General features: G+C 41.7%; 1 protein-coding gene across 3 annotated transcripts in view; it reads left to right on the forward strand.

Annotated features, from left to right (window-relative positions):
- NDUFAF6 (NADH:ubiquinone oxidoreductase complex assembly factor 6) overlaps nucleotides 1-21,602 on the forward strand; it is a 583,839-nt gene that overhangs the window by 135,238 nt on the left and 426,999 nt on the right. For all 3 annotated transcript variants that reach the window (XM_044066568.1, XM_044066567.1, XM_044066569.1), the window contains exon 3: nucleotides 366-488. In XM_044066568.1, coding sequence (XP_043922503.1) covers nucleotides 366-488 — 123 coding nt within the window. The remainder of the gene's footprint in view (nucleotides 1-365; nucleotides 489-21,602) is intronic.

Below are 21,602 nucleotides of genomic sequence, written 5' to 3' on the forward strand. Positions count from 1 at the left end.
GAAAATTGTAAGGAACTTAACAGTTAATTTAAGAAACTTTGAGGAGAAAATATATATTTTTTCATTTTTGTTAAAAAAAAAAAAAAAAAAAAAAAAAAAAAAATTATATATATTTTAGACGTCACTCTGTAAGTAAACTGCATTTGAATTCAAGTTCTGTCTCGGAGGTGTGTGTGTGTATACACGTGCACCTTTTTATTTAAGCTATAAATGAGCCACTTTGAACTGGTCCTAGCAATGTGAGAATATGCTGATGTGTCACTGGTGTACTTTTAATGGTACGATGGTGGTACATGTGTGCAGTGAGGTGGGCAAAATAAAAATGCTGCTGCAGGAAGCACTAATAATGGATTTTTTGTTTCTAGATCAAGGATTCTGTATCACAGAAGTCAATAGGCCTAATGAGGGTGCAGTTCTGGAGAGAAGTTCTTGATGATATTTACAAAGACCATCCTACACAACAACCGGTTGCTAAGGAATTACTGAAGGTAAAAATCAAAATCTACGCAATACTTTTCTTGCAAATTCACATCATACTATTTGTGTTTGTACTGTGGTACAGTAACAAATGCATAGCCAGCCATTAAATTTACTGACAAGTCATGAATGAATGGATAAATAAATGAATGAATAACTAACTAACTGGTGTTAAAATCAGTTAACAAACTCTGGTGTACAGACTGTTGGCCATTGGCCCACCGTGACACTTGCAGTCCCGCATTTTTGAATATCATCTTCTTTAAATTGAATGTATACATGCACTCTGGGAGGGAATGGATCAGTGATCAGACTCGTTATTAATGTTTAGTAATTTTCATAGACTCATGGTCAAAGGTTTCCTCTAATTCTGTAGAATTTAGGGGTCTGGGCATTTCTTAACATCTAATGCAGGTGGACCGAATATGCGTGTGTGGGGGGCGTGGGGGGTCAAAGTCAAACAGAAATTCTGTATTATTAAAGATATGCAGAAATTTGGCCTACATTTTTTATTTGCATTTTAGTTTGTAGAATTTTTTTGCTTAGACTGTTAAAACTGCTGTACTGCTGTTGTGGTGGAACACTGCCTGAGGTCCCTTGTTCAAATATTTCTGCTCCAAAAGAAACGTTTGCTTCAAAGCATACTGTTTCACTTTTAAAAGAGGGTTGTTGCATACCATGTCTAAATTGGAAACTGCTGTATTGATGACAGATTTTTACGTTACGGTCATGATGTCATGAGTTTAAGAAAAATGAGATTATGTTGTTAGGCATGAGAAAGGGGTGCTTTGGTTCAAAGTCACAAAAACATTGGTAGAATTTGTAGATAGTGTGCACCAGTACTCCATGACAGAAGTATGAACACTGGTAGAATTGGTACATAGTCTGCACCAGTACTCCATGACAGAATTAGGAACATTGGTAGAATTTGTACATAGTCTGCACCAGTACTCCATGACAGAAGTATGAACAGTATTCACACTGGCAGAAGGGTTCCCAGTGGGAATGAGTGTGCATTAGAGTTCAGCTCTGAGACCATCATCATCATCTTCTTTCGGCTGTTCCCATTAGGGGTCACCACAGCGAATCACCTGTTTCCATTTCTTTCTGTCCTCTGCATCTTGCTCTGTCACACCAACCACCTGCATGTCCTTTCTCACCCCATCCATAAACCTTATCTTAGGCCTTCCTCTTTTCCTGTTACCTGGCAGCTTCATTCTTAGCATCTTTTCCCCAATATTCTCAGCATCCCTCCTCCGCACGTGTCCAAACCAACGTAATCTTGCCTCTCTGGCTTTGTCTCCAAACCTTCCAACCTGGGCTTGACCCTCTAATATACTTATTCCTAAACCTGTCCACCCTCATCACACCCAGAGCAAATCTTAACATCTTTAACTCTGCCACATCCAGCTCAAACTCCTGTCTTTTTGTCAATGCCACTGTCTCCAACCCATATAACATAGCTGGTCTCACTACCCTCTTGTAGACCTTCCCTTTCACTCTTACTGGTACTCGTCTGTCACAAATCACTCCTGACACTCTTCTACACCCACTCCATCCTGCCTGTACTCTCTTCTTCACCTCTCTTCCACACTCACCGTTACTGTGAACTATTGACCCCAAGTATTTAAACTCATCCACCTTTGCCACCTCTACTTCTTGCATCCTCACCATTCCTCTATCCTCCCTCTCATTCACACACACATATTCTGTCTTAGTCCTGCTGACCTTCATTCCTCTTCTCTCTAGAGCATATCTCCATCTCTCCAGGGTCTCCTCCACTTGTTCCCTACTCTCACTACAGATCACAATGTCATCTGCAAACATCATAGTCCACGGGGACTCCTGTCTGATCTCATCTGTCAACCTGTCCATCACCATTGCAAATAAGAAAGGGCTCAGAGCTGATCCTTGATGTAACCCCACCTCCACCTTAAACAAATCTGTCACTCCCACCACAGACCTCACCACTGTCACACTACCCTCGTACATATCTGGTACCACTCTTACATACTTCTCTGACACTCCTGACTTCCTCATACAATACCACAACTCCTGTCTAGGCACCCTGTCATATGCTTTCTCTAAGTCTACAAAAACACAATGCAACTCCTTCTGACATTCTCTGTACTTCTCCATCAACACTCTCAGAGCAAACATCGCATCTGTAGTGCTCTTTCCCGGCATGAAACCATACTGCTGATCACTAATCATCACGTCCCTTCTTAACCTAGCTTCCACTACTCTTTCCCATAACTTCATGCTGTGACTGATCAATTTAATCCCTCTGTAGTTACTGCAGCTCTGCACATCACCCTTATTCTTAGAAATCGGTATCAAAACACTTTTTTCTCCATTCCTCAGGCATCCTCTCACTTTCTAAGGTTTCATTAAACAATCTGGTTAAAAACTCCACTGCCATTTCACCTAAACACCTCCTTGCTTCCACAGGTATGTCATCTGGGCCAACAGCCTTTCCATTCTTCATTCTCTTCATAGCTATCCTTACTTCCTCCTTGCTAATCCATTCTACTTCATGATTCACTATCCCTACATCATCCAACCTTCTCTCCCTCTCATTCTCTTCATTCATCAACCCCTCAAAGTACTCTTTCCATCTCCTCAACACACTCTCCTCGCTTGTGAGTATGTTTCCCTCATTATCCTTTATTACCTTTACCTGCTGCACATCTTTCCTAGCTCGGTCCCTCTGTCAAACCAATCGGTACAGGTCCTTTTCTCCCTCCTTAGTGTCCAACCTTTCATACAACTCTTCATATGCCTTATCCTTAGCCTTCGCCACCTCTCTCTTTGCCATGCACCTCATCTCCTTATACTCTTGTCTACTTTCTTCATCTCTCTGACAATCCCACTTCTTCTTTGCCAACCTCTTGCCCTGTATACTCTCCTGTACTTCCTCATTCCACCACCAGGTCTCCTTGTCGTCCTTCCTCTGTCCCGATGTCACACCAAGCACCTTTCTAGCCGTCTCCCTTACTAGCTCTGCTGTAGTTACCCAGCTATTTGGTAACTCTTCACTGCCACCCAGTGCCTGTCTTAACTCATCCCTGAACTCCACCTCACAATTACCCTTTTTCAATTTCCACCATTTGATCCTTGGTGCTGCCCTCACACTCCTCCTCCTCTTCTTGATCACCAGTGTCATCCTACAAACCACCATCCTATGCTGCCTAACTACACTTTCTCCGGTCACCACTTTACAGTCTCCAATCTCCTTCAGACTGGCCCTCCTACATAATATATAATCCACCTGTGTGCATCTTCCTCCACTCTTGTATGTCACCCTATGCTTCTCCCTCTTGTTAAAATACGTATTCACCACAGCCATGTCCATCTTTTTCGCAAAATCCACTACCATCTGACCTTCTGCATTCCTTTAACACCATACCTACCCATCACTTCCTCATCCCCTCTGTTCCCTTCACCAGCATGCCCATTGAAATCTGCTCCAATCTCCACTCTGTCACCCTTGGGTACAGTCATCACCAATTCATCCAATTCACTTCAAAATTTTTCTTTCTCATCCATTGCACACCCAGCTTGTGGAGCATATGCACTAACAACATTCATCATTACACCATCAATTTCTAGCTTCATAAACATCACTCTATCTGACACTCTTTTCACCTCCAAAACACTCTTAGCATACTGTTCCTTCAGAATAACTCCTACGCCATTTCTCCTCCCACCCACACCATGATAAAACAATTTGAACCCACCTCCAATACACCTAACCTTACTCCCCTTCCATCTGGTCTCTTGCACACACAATATTCCAACCTTCCTTCTGTCATAGTTTCATAGTTTCATAGTATAGTACTAGGCTATCTGCCCTGGGGCATTTGTAAGCCTAGCCATAGTGATGTGGCTTTTGCCACCCCATGAAATGGTACAAAAATGTACAGAATAAATCTAGAATACTGTGCCTCTGTCTAGTAGTGACACAATGAAGGTCCCCTTATATAATAGAATTAGTTTACTGTGCCCCTGTCTAGCAGTGACACAGATGTGACCCCTGGGGTAAACTTACGATATAGTTTCAGCTTATCCATCATATCAGCTAGCTCTCTCCCTATACCAGTCATACTGCCAACATTCAAAGTTCCGACCCTCACTACCACAGTCCTAGCCTTTCTCCTCTTTTCCTGCTTTCGGCCATGCCTTCCGCCTCTTCTCCTCCTTCGGCCAACAGTAGCCCAATTTCTGCCAGCACCCTGTTGGCTAACAGTACTGGTGGCGGTCGTTGTTAACCCGGGCCTCGACCGATCTGGTATGGAAATATTTACTGGTGACTGCATGAAATGATTTGGCCAAGTTTTACACCGGATGCCCTTCCTGACGCAACCCTCCCCATTTATCCGGGCTTGGGACCAGCACAAAGAAATGCACTGGCTTGTGCATCCCCACTACTGTTAAATACAGGTGGTGGGGCTATATTAGCAAACAAAGCTGCTGTATGCAGTTGATCTGACATTGCAGGCAGACCCTGAGCAAGAACTTCAGCAAATTAAAGGGAAATGGAATGGAATGCAAAACTGAAGGCACATGGCATGAAATTGAGTAGAGACAAGACCGTTATGATGGCAGTAAATTGGGGGAAATTAGAAAAAGCTGAAAATTGAGACAGAAGGCAAAATCATGGAACAGGTGAACGGCTTCTGGTTTCTCCAAGGGATGGTTGAGGAGAATGGAAGTCCGAATGAGGAGGTCAAAGCTAGAATCCTAGGGGCTGCACCCAGTTGGCACAGATTGTCAGGGGTAGTGTTCGGCAGAAGAATGCCAAAGAAGCTGAAAAGTAAGATGTGCAAGAGACCAGTACCACTGTATGGTACAGGGACCCGGGCAGTAACGGCAGAGCAGTTGAGGAAGCTAGAAGAAATGAGGCCATCAGAGCAGAAGCTACAGTCACTCTAATTGCAGAGAAGGTTAGAGAGAGCAGATAACAATGATTTGGGCATATGTGCAGGAAAGCAGAGGATAATCTAGCGAAAAAAGTTTGGTAAAAACAAGAAGGCAAGAGGAAACAAGGGAATCCAGCAAATGGCTGGATCGTGTGAGAGAAGACCTGAAAAGAAATATTTCGTGATATACGTTTCCTGCTTTCACAAAGATAATGTTCTCATGATCAAGATAAAATCTCAAATACGATTATGGGTACTTGCAGTTTTTTTTGCACTGAGCTACTGCACTATGGTACCTCCTATACAGAGCCAGCAGATATTGCCAATATACTGGTCGACAGATTCAGTGCCAACTTTACCCCTCTCCCCCCAAAGGACCAGTCACAATACTGGTAGATTGCCAGGCACCCAGTATTACTGCTGCACAGGTTAAAACAGCACTTTCCAAGGACAAGAATACAGCTTCTATGGGACCTGACAATATCCCTGGCTGTGTTCTACATGAACTACAGAGTGAACTGGCACCTCACCTGTGTGCCCTGTTCAATCACATCCTCACCTCAGGCTTTGTCCCTACCAAATGACGCACTACTTCAGTCATCCCTCTACACAAAGGAGGAGTGACTACAGACCCTGGGAAGTATTGCTCCATTAGCCTGATGAATCTGATATGCAAAGCTATGGAACGCTTCATCATGGACCTAATAAACAAGGATATAGGTAATCTCCAAACTCTGGATCCCACACAGTTTGGTTTTGTGAAGGGTAGATCATGCTTGCTCAACTTGGTCAGCTTTTTTGAGTCCGTCACCAGAGCTGTGGTTGAAGGCAAGGTGGTTCATACAGCCTACCTTGATCTGGCCAAGGCCTTTGATACCATTCCCCACTTAGGAATCTTAGAAAAACTCACTAAGCTAGGCATCAACCCCTGTATCACTAGGTGGGTTGCAAACTGGCTCACAGGTAGATGCCACAGTGTAAAAGTAGCTGACTCCAAGTCAGACTGCTGACCAGTCACGAGTGGAGTCTCACAGGGTTCGGTCCTGGGTCCTCTCCTGTTTGGTATCTACTTCTCTGAAATCCAGGCCAACAGGAGGTGACTCTGGCTGACAAAGTTCACAGACTATTGGTATTTGGGAGGTATTATTAACTCCCCAAGTGATGTTGACATCCTAAAGAAAGGCCTCACTGAGACCAACTACTGGTGTCAGAACCATGGCCTTAAGCTCAGTGTCAAAAAATGTGTTGTCATTCCCTTTGGGAAAAACTCAGTTCCCATTAATCACCACATCGACGGTAGTCCACTGAACACAGAAGGCGTTGTAAGAGATTTGGGAACACAGGTTAACAGCAACCTGTCTTTTGACCACCACATTGCCACTGTGGTCAGAAAATCCTTCTTTGTGGCACATTTCATTACTAAGGGTTTTGCATCCATTAAGAAAGAGGTCATTGTCTTCCTGTACTCTTCCCTCATTAAGGCAATCATTGAGTACAATGCCCAATTTGGCATGTTCCTCACTAAACACCTGCAACAACTGGAGAGGCTGCAAAAGTACCTCACAAAGAGGATCCTAGGCCTTAAACATTTGTCCTATATGGACAGACTCAAAAAACTCCAACTATTCTGTATCTCATATCGCCTACTTAGAGCCGATCTCTGCTTGACTTACAAAGCCATGTCTGACCCAGCTCTGGTAGAAATGCTACATCTAAAGAATTCCCAATCCCTCAGCACCACAAGCTCCAGAGACCTCAACCTCATTACCACAATCAACAGAACATGCTGGAGGGAGAGGTTCATAACCCAGAGACTGCCCATGCTAAGGAATAGACTTTCCCATACATGTCAGGCCGAGCACCTCACTGGCCCTCTTCAAGAGAAATCTTGATGAGTGGATGGGAAATTCACCCCAGGGATCACTCCAGTGGCTCGGGATCACTCCAGTGGCTCTACTCGACAGAGACACTGGAAACTAAGGTTGGGTGGCATGATGCCAGGGTAATCCTGTGGGCTAGGCTTGTAAAGGCTCCAAGGCCATTAGCCTAGTGCACACCTATGAATCTATTTTGGCACAATTGAAGTGTTTTTCATGCTCTACCTTGATTATGTTTCAAGAACATTTTTCCATTCCAATCTGCTGTGAAACTGTCTTTTTTTCAAGCACTTTTGCTTTGGGAAAATGTGCGAATCCTGCTAATTTGTACTAGCTGCATATCTATAAATTGCCTTCCTATCATGATTTCCCAATATTCTTTCAAAGTCTGTGTAATGTCCCCTCTTTCTGGGCCAGTAATCAAGGTTCTGATTCCTCATCACTGACTATGTAGAGGGAGGTTCACTTGAAACAAAAATGGATACACCCAGTATGTCCAGATGCAGCTCTCTGCATCAAGCACAATTTCCCTTAAGAGCACACAGGGCACACACTTAGTCCAGGGTCTGGGCTTCTCTCTCGCTCTCTCTCTCTCTCTCTCTCCACGGTCCCAGTGAGACTCCCAACTGGCACAGCTGTAGAGTTGAGTCCTCAGCCGAGTGTCCGAGCCAAGTCCTCTAGCACCCTATCTTTGAAGCCAGTGCTTCATGTCCTCACTCCAAGCAGCTGACACACACGCACTCTCTTTGAGATTTGATTTTCACATGTACACACAGACACACACACACACACACACACACACACACACACACACACACACACACACACACACACACACACACACACACACACAGGAAAGGCTGGCACAAATTTACTTGCTGTGCCCCCTTCTGCCCAGACTATAAGTTAGTTACATTGCCACCAGACACTCCAAAACCAGCTACTCTAGGGCTCTTACAAGGGTCCCCAATTATACTGAGTGAAATTGATATTAGTACAAATGGTAGTATTTTGACCAATGCAGTAAGACTTTCAGGAGTGGTCACAGAGTCACCAAATAGATATGAGTACTCTCAAAGGTTAAAATATTCTGTAAAGGGCCATCCACAATGAAAAATTTAAATGTATTTAATAATAAATAATAAAAAAGCATGAAAATACTAAATATCTATTTACAATAAACACCAGAATTTCAGTCATAGGAAATATTGAAATAACACAGCCGAATAGATTCACACAGTTACAGAAAAACAGTACTTAACTAATCTCATTATATTTCCTGACTGATCTAAACAAATATGGTTCCCTGGTCATTTAATAAAGCAAGGCAAAATGAAGTAGGTGAGGGGTCCTTCTACGTCAGGTTTCAAAAACAGAGTGCTGTGAGACTTCAGTCTCATCTAGGATTAAAAAAAAACTCATTTCAGTGATGGATTACAGAATGACATCACATACATCTGGTCATCTGACTTCTGGCTCCCATCCTACCCCTTTCCTAGCAACTGACCCAGAATCCTGCACATATGTGTTGATAATACAAACACATAGAGCTTTGCTAAGATCTGTTTCAGCTTCTGAAAGTCATAAAATAATAAGACACTTCCACTCTTCCTGCAGGAGCTAATAAACCATTCACTAGCACAGACATTTTGTCTCTGGCTGCAGTCAGAACTGTAATATACAATCTTTATGGCCTAAAACAAGTAATTTAACTTATTACTATTTATCAAGGTTAGCTGGACTGAGATTAACCGCTTCTCTTCCAGTATCTTGGGTTAACATATATACATTTCCTCAGTTATCACAGTACAGTCTGATATAAATGTATATTTCTTTTCTGTCTGACAGGACACACTGTTGAAACATTTTTAACACAAGCAACTTTACATATGCATTTTCAGCACAAGCATCTGTACAAATCAGTTTGATATACAAATGACACATAATTCTTTACAAAATTCCTGCTAGCTGTGCTGGCATATGTTACACATAGACTGCCCTACTTCTCCTGGCATAGCTTTCAATACCTCACATTGTCACAACCCGAATCAGCAGCACCATAGTGTAGTTTGTTTTTCATGGCTCAGTTTTGTTTATACAGCCTGCTTCCTACCTAGAAGAAGGCACACAGTCACAGACAGCATTTCTTTTTTTCTTATTTATTGGACATTTGATTGTTATTGAGTTAACACTGCTTGCTGCTTGGTTTATATGCTAGGTCTTCTGGATCACTCTTGATTCTTTACTTGTTACCAACTTATTTAGTAGTATATTATATTAATATATTTTACAACATTGTTTCTGTTGTACTTGTATGAAGGAACATCCATATCAAGTGTTATATTCTGCTGTTTTGCTTTCATGTAATATGCTGGAGCTTTTCTCCCTCAGACTTCGCTGAAAACTGGTTATTGTCCATTTGGACTTTCAGAGTAAGATCAGGTCAGTCATTTAACTGTGAGCTGTTAGTTATAACTTCATATGTTTATAGGCTGTCAGTAAGGAATAGACAAGTTAAGCCTAAACCCTAGCCACTGCAGTCTCACTGGTGCACCCAACAAGTTGCTCAGCCCCTCCTTTCATAAGGGATGAATGGGCCTTTCTTGGGTTAAATTTGCAGTTTACCATATATCTAAATTAGATTTAAAGAAAGTGAAGGAAGTGATTTACTGTACAAAAAGTGAGAGTTTATTCCAGGGGCAGGAAATTCTTTGGGAGACACATTTGCCATGTCAGCAAATTTAATCAGTGTATGTTAAAATTAAAATTAGATCCCTTCTTGTTTTGTGCAAGTTCTAGTGTTGTGGATATGCAGGAAATGCTATAGGATTGATTTATTTACAGCTTTGTAGGCCAGGCAAAGATTAGCACATATGAATTTGTAGGAGATGGGGGGGGGGGGTGATGTGGAGGTTAGGCACTTGGGTAACTTAGGAAGCTCTTACCTGAATTTTTTTTTTTTTTTTTTTTGGTGATGGAATTGCTGCAGATTTTCAAGTTGGTTAAGTACCTATACAGATACTTGGTGACAGACTCACTGTAATCTAATGTGGCCCAGAACAGGGACAGATAGAGGGGAATGATGACCTCTTTGGACCAAGAGGAGATGTCTTTACTGATCAGTGGGTGGAGGGTGGCAGATATGTGGTAGGCAAAAGAGAGTTTTTTTATCCACGAAGGTACCCAGGTCTCTAATAACAGGGTCTGTTTTAAGGGTGTGTGTCATTTTTGTGATAGGTGTGCAAGAGCTACTGTTTTCCAAACTGTATAATGCCACAGTTTTGGTGTGTAGCTTTGGACTGTGATCCTGATCACAGTAGCTTTTCCAGCACGGCATCCTACTCTGCAGTAGTAGCAGTATGGTGCTGCTGCATGTGTATATCGTGGCATACTAATCTGCAGTAGTACTGCTGCATGTATATATCGTGGCATCCTATTCTGCAGTAGTAGTGGTAAGATACTGTTGCATGAGTATAGTGTGACGTCCTACTCTGTAGTGGTAGGATACTTCTGCGTGTGTTTTTCGTGGCATCCTACTCTGTAGTACTAGTGGTAGGATACTGCTGCATGTGTTTTTTGTGGAATCCTACTCTCCAGTAGTGGTAGGATACTGCTTATGACTACTCTCCTTCCATCCTTAGAGACATCCTCAGAGAGTTCTGTCATGTTCCTCTTGCTGTAGTGTAAGGGGTTGCATTATAAGTCACACAAACAATATCCATGTCATGGTCACACTTGGACTGAAAAGACTTGAGCACCCAAGTGATACAGCACGTTCTAGGACTTGAGAAGCAATTGACCATTTCCTTTTCTTTGCTGCACCTTGTGAGTGGTGCATTGGTGTGTCTCACTTTGTAGTCACCTGTAACGCCTACATTACAATTGTTAGTGGACTGGTCTTGTAGCAAGTAGAGCCTTTCCAGTGCATTCCTTTGACTCTTGTCAGTGGTGTAGCACGGAAGAATCAGTATATGGTATGGAAAGGGTGTTAGTGTTGCTGTGGTTTCATTGTGGTACAAGCAGTTAGTGTCACTCCTAGGAGATCCTTGTGGTTTTGGAAGTAATTATTTTAGCACTTTAGCATAAGTTGATTTTGTTTTCCCTTGTGAAGTGTAGCTGTAGTGTTAGTATGGGTACTACAGCCAGTTGGTGTGAGAGATTTGCCTCTGGTTGTAAAACCATTTGCACCTCTCGCATCTGGGTTAATTTTATGGTAATAGCCAATTATTGTTTTATTATCCCGTGGAAGTTTGTAGTCTGTCTCAAAGTGCCTGGTGCTAGAAGTCTGACAACAGATGGGAAAGGCAGAATGAGGAACCCTGGTTGATGTAGAAATATCCATGGTATATGACTTGCAGTGCTATAGAATTTTGGTGATGTCTGGTGTATATAGAAGGGAAAAGGACAGAGAAAACAGTGCAGCACAGTATAATACAGCAACATACAACATTGTATAGCACAGTACAGCTCGATATGATAAAGCTCGATACAGTTCAGTATTGTACAATAATCCAGGAAACGTTTAATACAGTATGAGTAGGCACAGCCAGCACAGCACCATATTCCAACGTGATGGTCATTGCACAAATGGGGGAAATGTGGCAGGATCCTGATGTTCCAAGCAGTACCAAATTGTTAATGAATGAGTTAACCATACAGAATTCACAGAACAATATTTCAAGAGCCTTAGATAACTGATTCTAAAAGGTCATTAATGTAATAGGGAAAGTATTAAATGAGACGTTTGGTGCAATAGGTAGGGTGCCATACCACACTAAAATTAAGATCAAACACAGATAGCTGTAAGTAATGCTGCAAACTATGTGGCAAAGAGACATTTAAATACAACAGGCATGGGTGTTACGGTGTGATTAACTAGTTAAGAAACAAAACAATAGAACTGCGACGGTGAGGATACATTCTAGCAGAATACTAAGACAGAAATGACACGTGATAATTATCACAGAAAATATATTCTATAGCAGGATTAGATACCATCACAGCTAGCAAAGATGGAATGAATGTAGCAGAGTACTAAAACTGAAATGACCCAGCAGACACGATCACAGCAAAAATGTAATGTAGCAGAGTCATAAAACAGTCGGCCACAACTGAGAAGTACACAGCTGGGCACAGTCATCATAGCAGTGCTCAGTGTATTGCCAGTAGCAGACTGATAATGTAGCAAACTGCTAGCATATGCAACCACGAGTAGCCAAGCACAGGTAAGCACTAGGGCTTATTACCCATAACGCAGCAGTGTTTAATACAAGCTCTGCAAAATTTTACTTTCTTATCTTGACAGCTCCTCAAACTGCCAGTACATGCAACAGCAAGCATTAGTGTTTGCTAGCTCAGTGAGTAAGATGATTGGTTTCTGTCGGGTTTTGTAGGATTAGTGCAGTTAGCAAAGTTAGCACCTGCTGCTGTAGAATGCACATCGGTACTGCATTGTGTACTGTGCAAACACAGTGCGCTATGTGCAGCACTTCCCAGATGGTGTTGATCTTTTCGGCAAATTTGTCCTAAAACTACATTTTAAGTTTGAACAAAAGCAACTATAGTATTCAGCACAACTGCCTAGCATTTAAAAGGACTACAAGACTGTGTGTAGAAGATGACCATTGACAAAAATTAAAGGAGTTCGTTAGTAAATGTAAACAACTGCACTCTTGCCTGATTCGGTCAAGGAAAGAAGGAAATAATTCTTCCACTGTAAGTGTGAGGAGGGACAGGGCCCAGAAGTTTTGCCTCTTTGTGGTGGTGTCTTTATGATGAGGGGGTCACAATGTGCATTGCCAAATGAGAGAACCTTGGCTAAATACATAAGCTCCCCCTCAGGCAATTCTGGGTGTAACAAAATAAAATACAGATCACTTAGAAGAACACAGAGACATTATTACTTCTAGGATCTTCAAGATATCATAAAAATAAAAAGGGATATGTTACATTTTGCTGTAGCCCATTTCACTAATTTTTCAGTCAGGTTTCACAGATTAAAAACAACAAAAAATGTTTAGCAACCATTGAAGTGGGTGTCAAAGCCCTACCCACCTGCATGTAGAGGGCTTTACCTTTCTTTCTCTTATTTAATAATAATCTCCAAGGTTCGACAACTTCATGGGACATTTGTAATATTCAAAGCAATGGTCCATTGAAGATCAGGATTAGGCTAGATAAAGCTGGTCAGCATGGAAGGCTTGTTGTTAGCTCTATTCTTATTAGACTGTATGTTTCTATGTGTATGTTTCTATATTTTTATCATGTATTTTTCTTTTGTACTAATACAGTAAAGTTATTCTAAACATTTATTGTAGCCAAAAACGACCATCACAAGGGCTTTTATTTTATTTGTTTTTTTCAATCTCTTCATTCTCTTTTCACATGCAGTTTGTGTCCTGATAATGTGACTCATCCTTGACCGGATATCTTCATTTATAGTGCTAGTGCAGTGGCTTCTTGCACAGTCCTTCAAAGCCGTGACAATGCTTCTCTTTTAACATTTTCTTAAATACAATGTTAGTGCAGTGGCTTCCTGCACAGTCCTTCAAAGCAGTGACAATGCTTCTCTTTTAACATTTTCTTTAATACAATGCTAGTGCAGTGGCTTCCTGCACAGTCCTTCAAAGCAGTGACAATGCTTCTTTTTTAACATTTTCTTTAATACGCAATAAGAGAGCATCAGGTTCTTTGTCATTCATGGGTACATCCAGCCTGTTACTTAAAAACTGTGTCCTGAAAAACAAACAAAAAAATCTAAAACCAGCTGTGATGGCCCTTCCTTTTTTATTTATGGTTGGTTTAGAAGCAGGGCTGTTTGCCAGGCTATGTATGATGCACAAATAGCCCTGTGTGTGTTTTTATTGATTATGTATTCTTGCTATAGAAAAAATTATCATGGGCTGCTGATTGAATTCACACAATGCATTGATAACAATACTCGATGTTTACAATTCAAGTCTTGTCCATGTAAAACAGTGATGTAGTTTCTAGTTGTGGAGGTTTATAGAGGTGACCCAATTGAGTATATTTTGGTAACAAAGATTATTTAGGAAAGAATGTTTCAGAACCATCTTGTTACATTGGCAGAGTGGTTAGCCCAGGGGGACAAAGTTAAGTCAACCGATCAGAGTAAGTAAATTAACAACGACATTGAATTCAGTGCTGCTATTGGTGAGTTGGAGTTTAAATACAGGAAGGGTATCATGAGTGAAAGGTTAAAGGTATTCGGAATGAAATGGAGGGATACAAACTACACACTAGGATTGATTACTATATGTAGTGACAGTTATGGTGAAGGTAGATGTGAGATCAGAGATTGTTAGGAAGACAAATTAGAAAGGGATAATGTTATTGGTAGATCAAAAGCTGTCTATAGTTACTGGATGCATAAAGTTTGTTGTTATATGGCAAATAATGATATTCACAGGCCCTGATGCAGGTTTGGTTTATGGAAGTACTTAACATTTTTGTGCAGCATGCACGGCTTTCTATATGGGGGAGATGGGGGTAAAAACTGGTTCAAATGGCACAGGATCATTATTATTCCATTAGGAGAAAAGAGCAGAATAATGCTTTGTTGGATGTGGTCACTGGTGGTGGCACAGTATTACAACTGGATTTAAAAGAAGCGTTTTGGCCAATAAAACTGGCAGCTAACACTCTGTCTGGTTTCATAAAATTGTTTCTTTAAAACCTGCAGTAATGAACAGGAAGTTAAGATACTGGACTTTGCACTTTAAATATTGTTTTTATATGTGTTTCATCATGATCAAGAAATAGTAGAACTATAAATTGTTATGCGAATGGCCAAAATTTAAAGAAAAAAGGAAGAATTATAATTTTATTGTACATCAGCAAGATGTAAAGGCAACAGCAATATTCAAGACCTGGGATGTGACTTGCATGACATTGCACAGCTTTGATAAGTATGTAGACATTTAGAAAAGTAAAACAAAAGTAGAGGTATCTTGCTGCTGGTGCTACTGGTTCATAAATCCGTAAATTGTTATCTTGAAAGGAAGGAAATCGGGTGGAGACTAGTATGAACATATGAGTTGTTACTGCCTGAGGAGACTGTAGAGTCATATTGGCTTTTTATAGTCCACCCATGAGGTCAGCATAATGCATGTGTAGGTACACTTTACCAATGACTTACCAACCAGAACACACTAATTGGCAAAACAGCTTTTCTGGTACTACCTGTGAAACATGTTGTTTGTTCTTCTTTCGGCGTTTCCCGGTTAGGGGTCGCCACAGTGGAACTCTGGTCCGCTAATGATTGGCAGTAGATTTTTATGGTGCCGAGGTGCCAGCTCGACGCCCAACCTTCAACGAAGGCATGCCCATTTATGCATGTCTTTCTAACGCCACTTGACCGCGGGGAGGACATGCAGACTCCACACAGAAGGCGCTCAAGCCGAGAATCGAACGGGAGAACCTCTTGCTGTGAGGCGACAACGCTACTGCTGCGCCACCGCGGCTCCACTACCTGTGAAACATACTTTTTGAAAACTATGAACTGCTATATTTTCATGCAGTTGATTATTACTCCAACACATGTTAATATTAAATGTTGTATAGATTAATATCAATCTGTTAATAAAGTGATTCCCAACGTTTAGGTAGATCTGATCATGAGTGTATTATTCTAATTTCTGAAAAAGGGAAATTCTGTATTAGGATTTATAAAAGTTGGAAATAAGTAAATCCATGAAATAAATTAATCTATTAAACTGGGAGTGCATTTATCAAATTGATAAGGAAAGCTGTGGTATGAATCAGTTTTATAAAATTTGAGTGAAATATTTAAATGACATACACGTTTGGAAAGTAAAGGAAGGATATAATTACAAACCCTGGTGGGATGGTCACCTTAGAATTCTCCTTCTGAAATAAAATGAGCATATAATCAATATAAAATCAATAGCACAAAGTATAAGAAAAGTGTCTAAACCGAGTAACAAAAAAAAAGATGAAGAAAGAAAAAAACATGATGTTACTATATGTGTTTGATAACAAGACATTTTTAAATATGTTAAACTGATGTATGAGTATTTTTACTGAATTGTCACGTGGCCCTTTTGTTATTAATAATACAATGGCAACTAACAATTTTGAAATAGCCAGTCTAACAGACATTTTTCACAGTTAACAACAATGGAAGGTATGAAAGATTTGAATTAATCAGTTGGTGTAATAACATCTTTATGTCCTCTGATTTCAATGTTACATGTCAATAAAGTGCCACAAGAAGGAAATAAATATATATAAAAAGTGTTGCATGGTTTGACTGGATCTATGTAATATGACTTTTTAAATTGTCGAATTTCATATGCTAGAACTCGTATGGTTGACTATTTAAAAAGTTGAACACATGTAAAAACTTAAACAACATTTTTAGCAGGGGGCAAGCCCCCCTGCATCCCTCCACCCCCTGCTAATTATATATACCAACTCTGACATTACACTATAGTGTGGAAAAGGGTGTATTTCCCTATCCCCACTGTACTGCAATCTCATGTCAATTTGCTGTTTAAGCATTCATCTTTTTAAATAGTTAGTGGGGAGGTTGGCATAATGGTTAAGGTGTTTACCTTACAGACACAAGGTGAAGGGTTTTATTCTCACAAGGGGTAATTGGCTAGGCTTAAAATGGTCCAAAAGGTCATATAGCCTAGTACTAATCTATAATCAACTGAGTTTGATCATATGGAATTAGACTATTTCAAAAGTCTGTCTTTTAACCTAGACCCATTTATTTACATGTTACTAAATGGAATAATACCGAAAGAGTAGAATAGAAGAGATCCAGTGTTATCCCTGTATTTAAAAAGGTAATAAATATAAAGCAACTAATATTAGTGTCACTTCATTATTAAAGTTTTAATAGATTGCTTGCAGCTGTGTAGTGAACTATGAGCTTTGTGATTTTTATTATAATATTTAGTGAGATGTATAAGAATTTTTGATTGTTTTATGAGCTCATGTTAATAGAGGAAGAAGGTGTTGTGGTTTGTATTATTTTTAATGAAATATTATGGTGAGATATAGTTGTCCAATGTATGTTTGATGCACACAAGTATTTAGATTATCACATTAATGTGTATGAAAAATTCTCTATTAGTTCAAGGCCAAAATATGTGTTTGTTTGCATATAACCAAGGCATTTTATACTCTCTCTGTCTCATATAACCAGATTATTCTTAGTTTAAATAGATTAATTAGTGAGTGGTTAAAAAAATAAAGAACGCATGTTAGTACAATGCTCTAGTTCAACGTGGAAACTAGTAGGGGCATAACCCATGGATCTGTCTTGGGGGCCCATCTTGTTTAACATAGTATCTGAAGTTGTTTTTATTTGGTCTTCAACCTGTGGGATTCGGATCTGACTTGGCCATATACACTAGCATTGGAGACGAAATCTGTGCTCCTCCCCTACCCATAATGTCCCGTTCTCCCTCCTCCCCTCAGATCTCCTTTGCCGTTTGTTCAAGCAGCACAGCACTGTGTTTTCTGAGCTCCTTCAGGGTTTTTTTCTTATAGTGTTCAGATAAAGAGATAAAGTAGGTGTTTTTCCCTTATTTTTCTTCTGTCCTCATTTACCCTTCTTCTCTAGTTCACATTGGTGTGCTTTCTAGTTGTGTGTGTGTGTGTGTGTGTGTGTGTGTGTGTGTATATATATATATATATATATATATATATATATATATATATATATATATATATATAAAACAGTTCAGTCTTCTCCTTCTCTCTGTCTTTTGTGTGTGGGGGGGTGTCCACGTGTCCTTATAGCTCATCTTCCTAAGCCAGCTGAGTTTAAAAAGTGTACTGAGTGTGGGCATAAGACTTCTCCATCTGATGGCCACACTCTGTGCAAGTTGTGCTTGGAGATGACCTACCTGGATTTTTCCTGTTTGTTATGCATGAGTTTTAATCAGTGTGCTCTTATCGACAGGAGGAATAAGTTGATTTTGAAGGGCCTTTTGCCCTCGACCACTGAATCTTCTCTGGGTCCCTGTTCCACTTCTGGGGCTTAAACGCCCACCAAGAAGCCTGGGGAAGGGGATTGAGCCAGATATAAAGAGTCAGAGTGGCATAGGAAGCAGTCTCCTGACTGGGCTTCCTCTGCCAAGCCACCTGTGGTGGTACAGGGTTCTGCTCGACTCCGGTCTCCCCATTTTTCTCCAGAACTGGAGAGTTCCTGCTTCAAGTCTCCAGTCTGTGCCTGTCCTTGGCACCATTCCAGGCTGTGGTTGGTGGCGTCCTCTGTCCTGTCCACTTGAAGCCTATCTGAAGCCAAGATGGACAGGATGATGAAGTTTCTCCGGGCTAATATATAGCTTGGGGGTTTTGCCTGCTCAGTCCTCCTCCAGAGCCATAAGCATGCAGCCTGGATTTTTTCCAATTTCTCCTTCTCTGATCCAACTTTCAGCTTTGGAGTTATTGGGCCTGAGGTTTCCTGGTGTTGTGGTGTCGGCATCAGCAGTAATTTGTACCTTGACACCAATGGTTACCTTGAGTGGTTTGGCTCTGATGTCATTGGACCTTACCAGCTTTTAGAGCGTCTGCACTGAGGAGTTGGGGTCGGCTGCAAGGCTGTCGGAGCCATCTCTTCCACTCGGGGCTTCAGCACTGGGAAGCTCGGCTTCTACTCTCCCTCTGGGGTGACTGTCTGGGAGGCTTTGACTCTGGCACTGTCTTCGGGGGTCTGCTCACCTTTGGCCTTCAAGGTGGTGGAGAGGGTCCTCTCGGCTCCCTTGAGGATCTTAACACCTTACTCTTTAGAGCCCATCCCTGCTCTTTCTGTTTCTGGGCCGGAGTCATCTGTCCTGCCTCCTCAGGGACAGCCTGTTGCCAGACCTCCCCAGAAAGTTACTTTTCAGGACCCCCTTGAAGCTTCCGAGTCTTCTTCGGAGTATCCCCCTGAAGAGGTGCCCCAGAAGCATACATGCAAGAGGAGGCACTTAGATTCCCCTAGAATCTCCCATGGAAGATATGGACCTGGATGAAGGGAGAGGGGTCCCCTAAATCACCTCCTGACGATGTCCATTCAGAGACATAATGGAGATCCTGTGTCAGGGAGGTGGATGGTCTTCCCATAACCCATCCCTGATGAGTCCGTATTCCTAGAGGCATTTGGCACAGGGCCCTCTACATCTTGGGTGGCCCCCTGCGGATCCGTTGGCAGTTCTCATCTCCTGCAGGGCATGGAATGAACAGACATGGTTGAGCCCATTCCCAAGGGCCTGGACAGGGTGCTCAGTGCCCCCTCGGACAGGACTCAGTGGTCCAAGGGTTCCCCATTTGATGCCATGGTGGTTGCAGTGGCCACCAAGAAGGAGCTGGCTCAGGAGAGCTCCTTGGTCCATCCCCCAGACAGGGAGTCTAGGGTGATGGACCGCTTTGGGAAGCGAAGTTATGCTTCAGCCGCCTTTGCTTGGAGTGCACTGAACTGTTTGGCACACGTCACCAGACTGCAGAGAGATCTGGTTAAGGAACTCTCTGCATCTCCTGGGGTCCATGTCAGAGGAGGAGAAGAAGGTTTTCTCCGCCTGACTGGCCACCTTGACAACCATCTCAAACTTGTCCATGTGGTTACTTTCTTATGCTATTGAGGGTACCTCGAGGGTGGCGAGGTCTGGCATCACCATTAGGCGACATGCCTGGCTCTGACTTTGTGCTTTTTTGGAACCCTTCAAGGCTTCCTTCATGAATGCTCCCTTTGATGGGTCCACCTTGTTTGGATCTAAAGTTCAAAGACCTTTTTGCCGTCAGGATCCACTTCTCTACCCTGCAACTGACTTACTGTAGGAGTCAGTGTGAGGCGGTAAGAAGTTGTGGTTTTCGAAAGTCTCAGGGCTCTTCCCAGGAAGTTCAGGGTAAACCTTCCCCCTGGGATAGAGGGGGAAATGGCAGATGTCATCCACGTGGCAGAGAGGGTTCGAGGAACCCAGGGGTCATGAGATTCATTCTCAGACAGGCCCTTTCACCAATCTTGAGGGATTGCCCGACTGCTGCACTCTGGAGGCAATTGGGGTCATCTCTCTCTGCACCCAACAGCCTGGAAGTCCATCACAAATGATTGTTGGGTGATTCAGATTATATCCAGAGGCTATTCCTTCATGTTTCTTCATCCCCCCACTAAAGAGAAAGTTTCCGGATGTACCACCTGGTCAGCGGGAGGTGGCAGCCATAGAGATCGAGGCTGCTCGAGAAATGAATCATCCAATCCATACCCCCAGAACAGTCTGGATCAGGCATTTATTCCAGATTTTTTTTGGTGCCTAACTCGTTACATCCAAGTAATGCCTCCAGGTGCATCTGCAGTTAATGCCGACTGATGCCTCTAGGTGTCAAATATTGCTTGTTCATATTTACATCAATAGTTCCAAACCATGCTATGTACAAGACTTTAAAATATGTCATCTTCAAGCTTACACAATAGCAAACTCAACTGCATTAATATGTAACCTCTGTCAAGTGCAGGTAAATAGATATTAACTGTTTTTTTGTGATATTAATTTATATAGATATGATTTTCATATTTTTCTAAATATCTCAACAACCAAGTAACAGAGACAGAACTCCTTACCCGCATATGAAAGCTCTCAGATAAACAATTAAAATAATGAGTGTTTGCTGAGATACTGCAAGCTGTTTGCAAAATGTTACAAATGTAATAGTTACTGTGTTTACTGTAACTCCTAAAATTCAGTTTAAAGCCTAGAACCTAAACAATACTACCACTATAAAAATAGTTGGTGCTGAAGAGTTTGCCATTTACACTTTTTTAATAATCCTTATGGTTCCAAAGTATATTTTTTGAAATGTGAGGACGTAATTTGATTTTGTCAAAAGGCATAGGCTCCACCCATTGAAAGTTACAATGCAAACTTTCTCAGCTCCATTAGAGTGAATGAGCTATGAAAACTGGGGACTTCAGACCCATTCTGGATCTCACTGCCCTGAATCTGTTTGTTGCCAAAATGACGTTTAGGATGGTCACCTTGCGGTCCATTCTGCAGAACAGTGACTGCATGTGCTCCATAGACCTTCAGGACAAGTACTATCATATAAAAATGAACATGTGCTCCAGAAGGTTTTTTTTGCTCTGGCTGGGAGCGAATCACTTCCAGTTCAGAGTATTCCCCTTTCGACTCACCAGAGACCCCGCCCCCCGGGTGTTTACCAAAGTGATAGTGGTAGTGCGGCTCATTTGAGATTGCAGGGATTCTATGTTTTTCCTTACCTGGATGATTGGCTCTTCTCTGCTCCCACCAAGCATCGTCTTCTGCAGGCCAGGGATTACCTCCTTCTCCTA

This window comes from Protopterus annectens, chromosome 3.part1 (genome assembly GCF_019279795.1).
Source record: "Protopterus annectens isolate FY-2018-M chromosome 3.part1, PAN1.0, whole genome shotgun sequence".
NCBI lineage: Eukaryota > Metazoa > Chordata > Ceratodontiformes > Protopteridae > Protopterus > Protopterus annectens.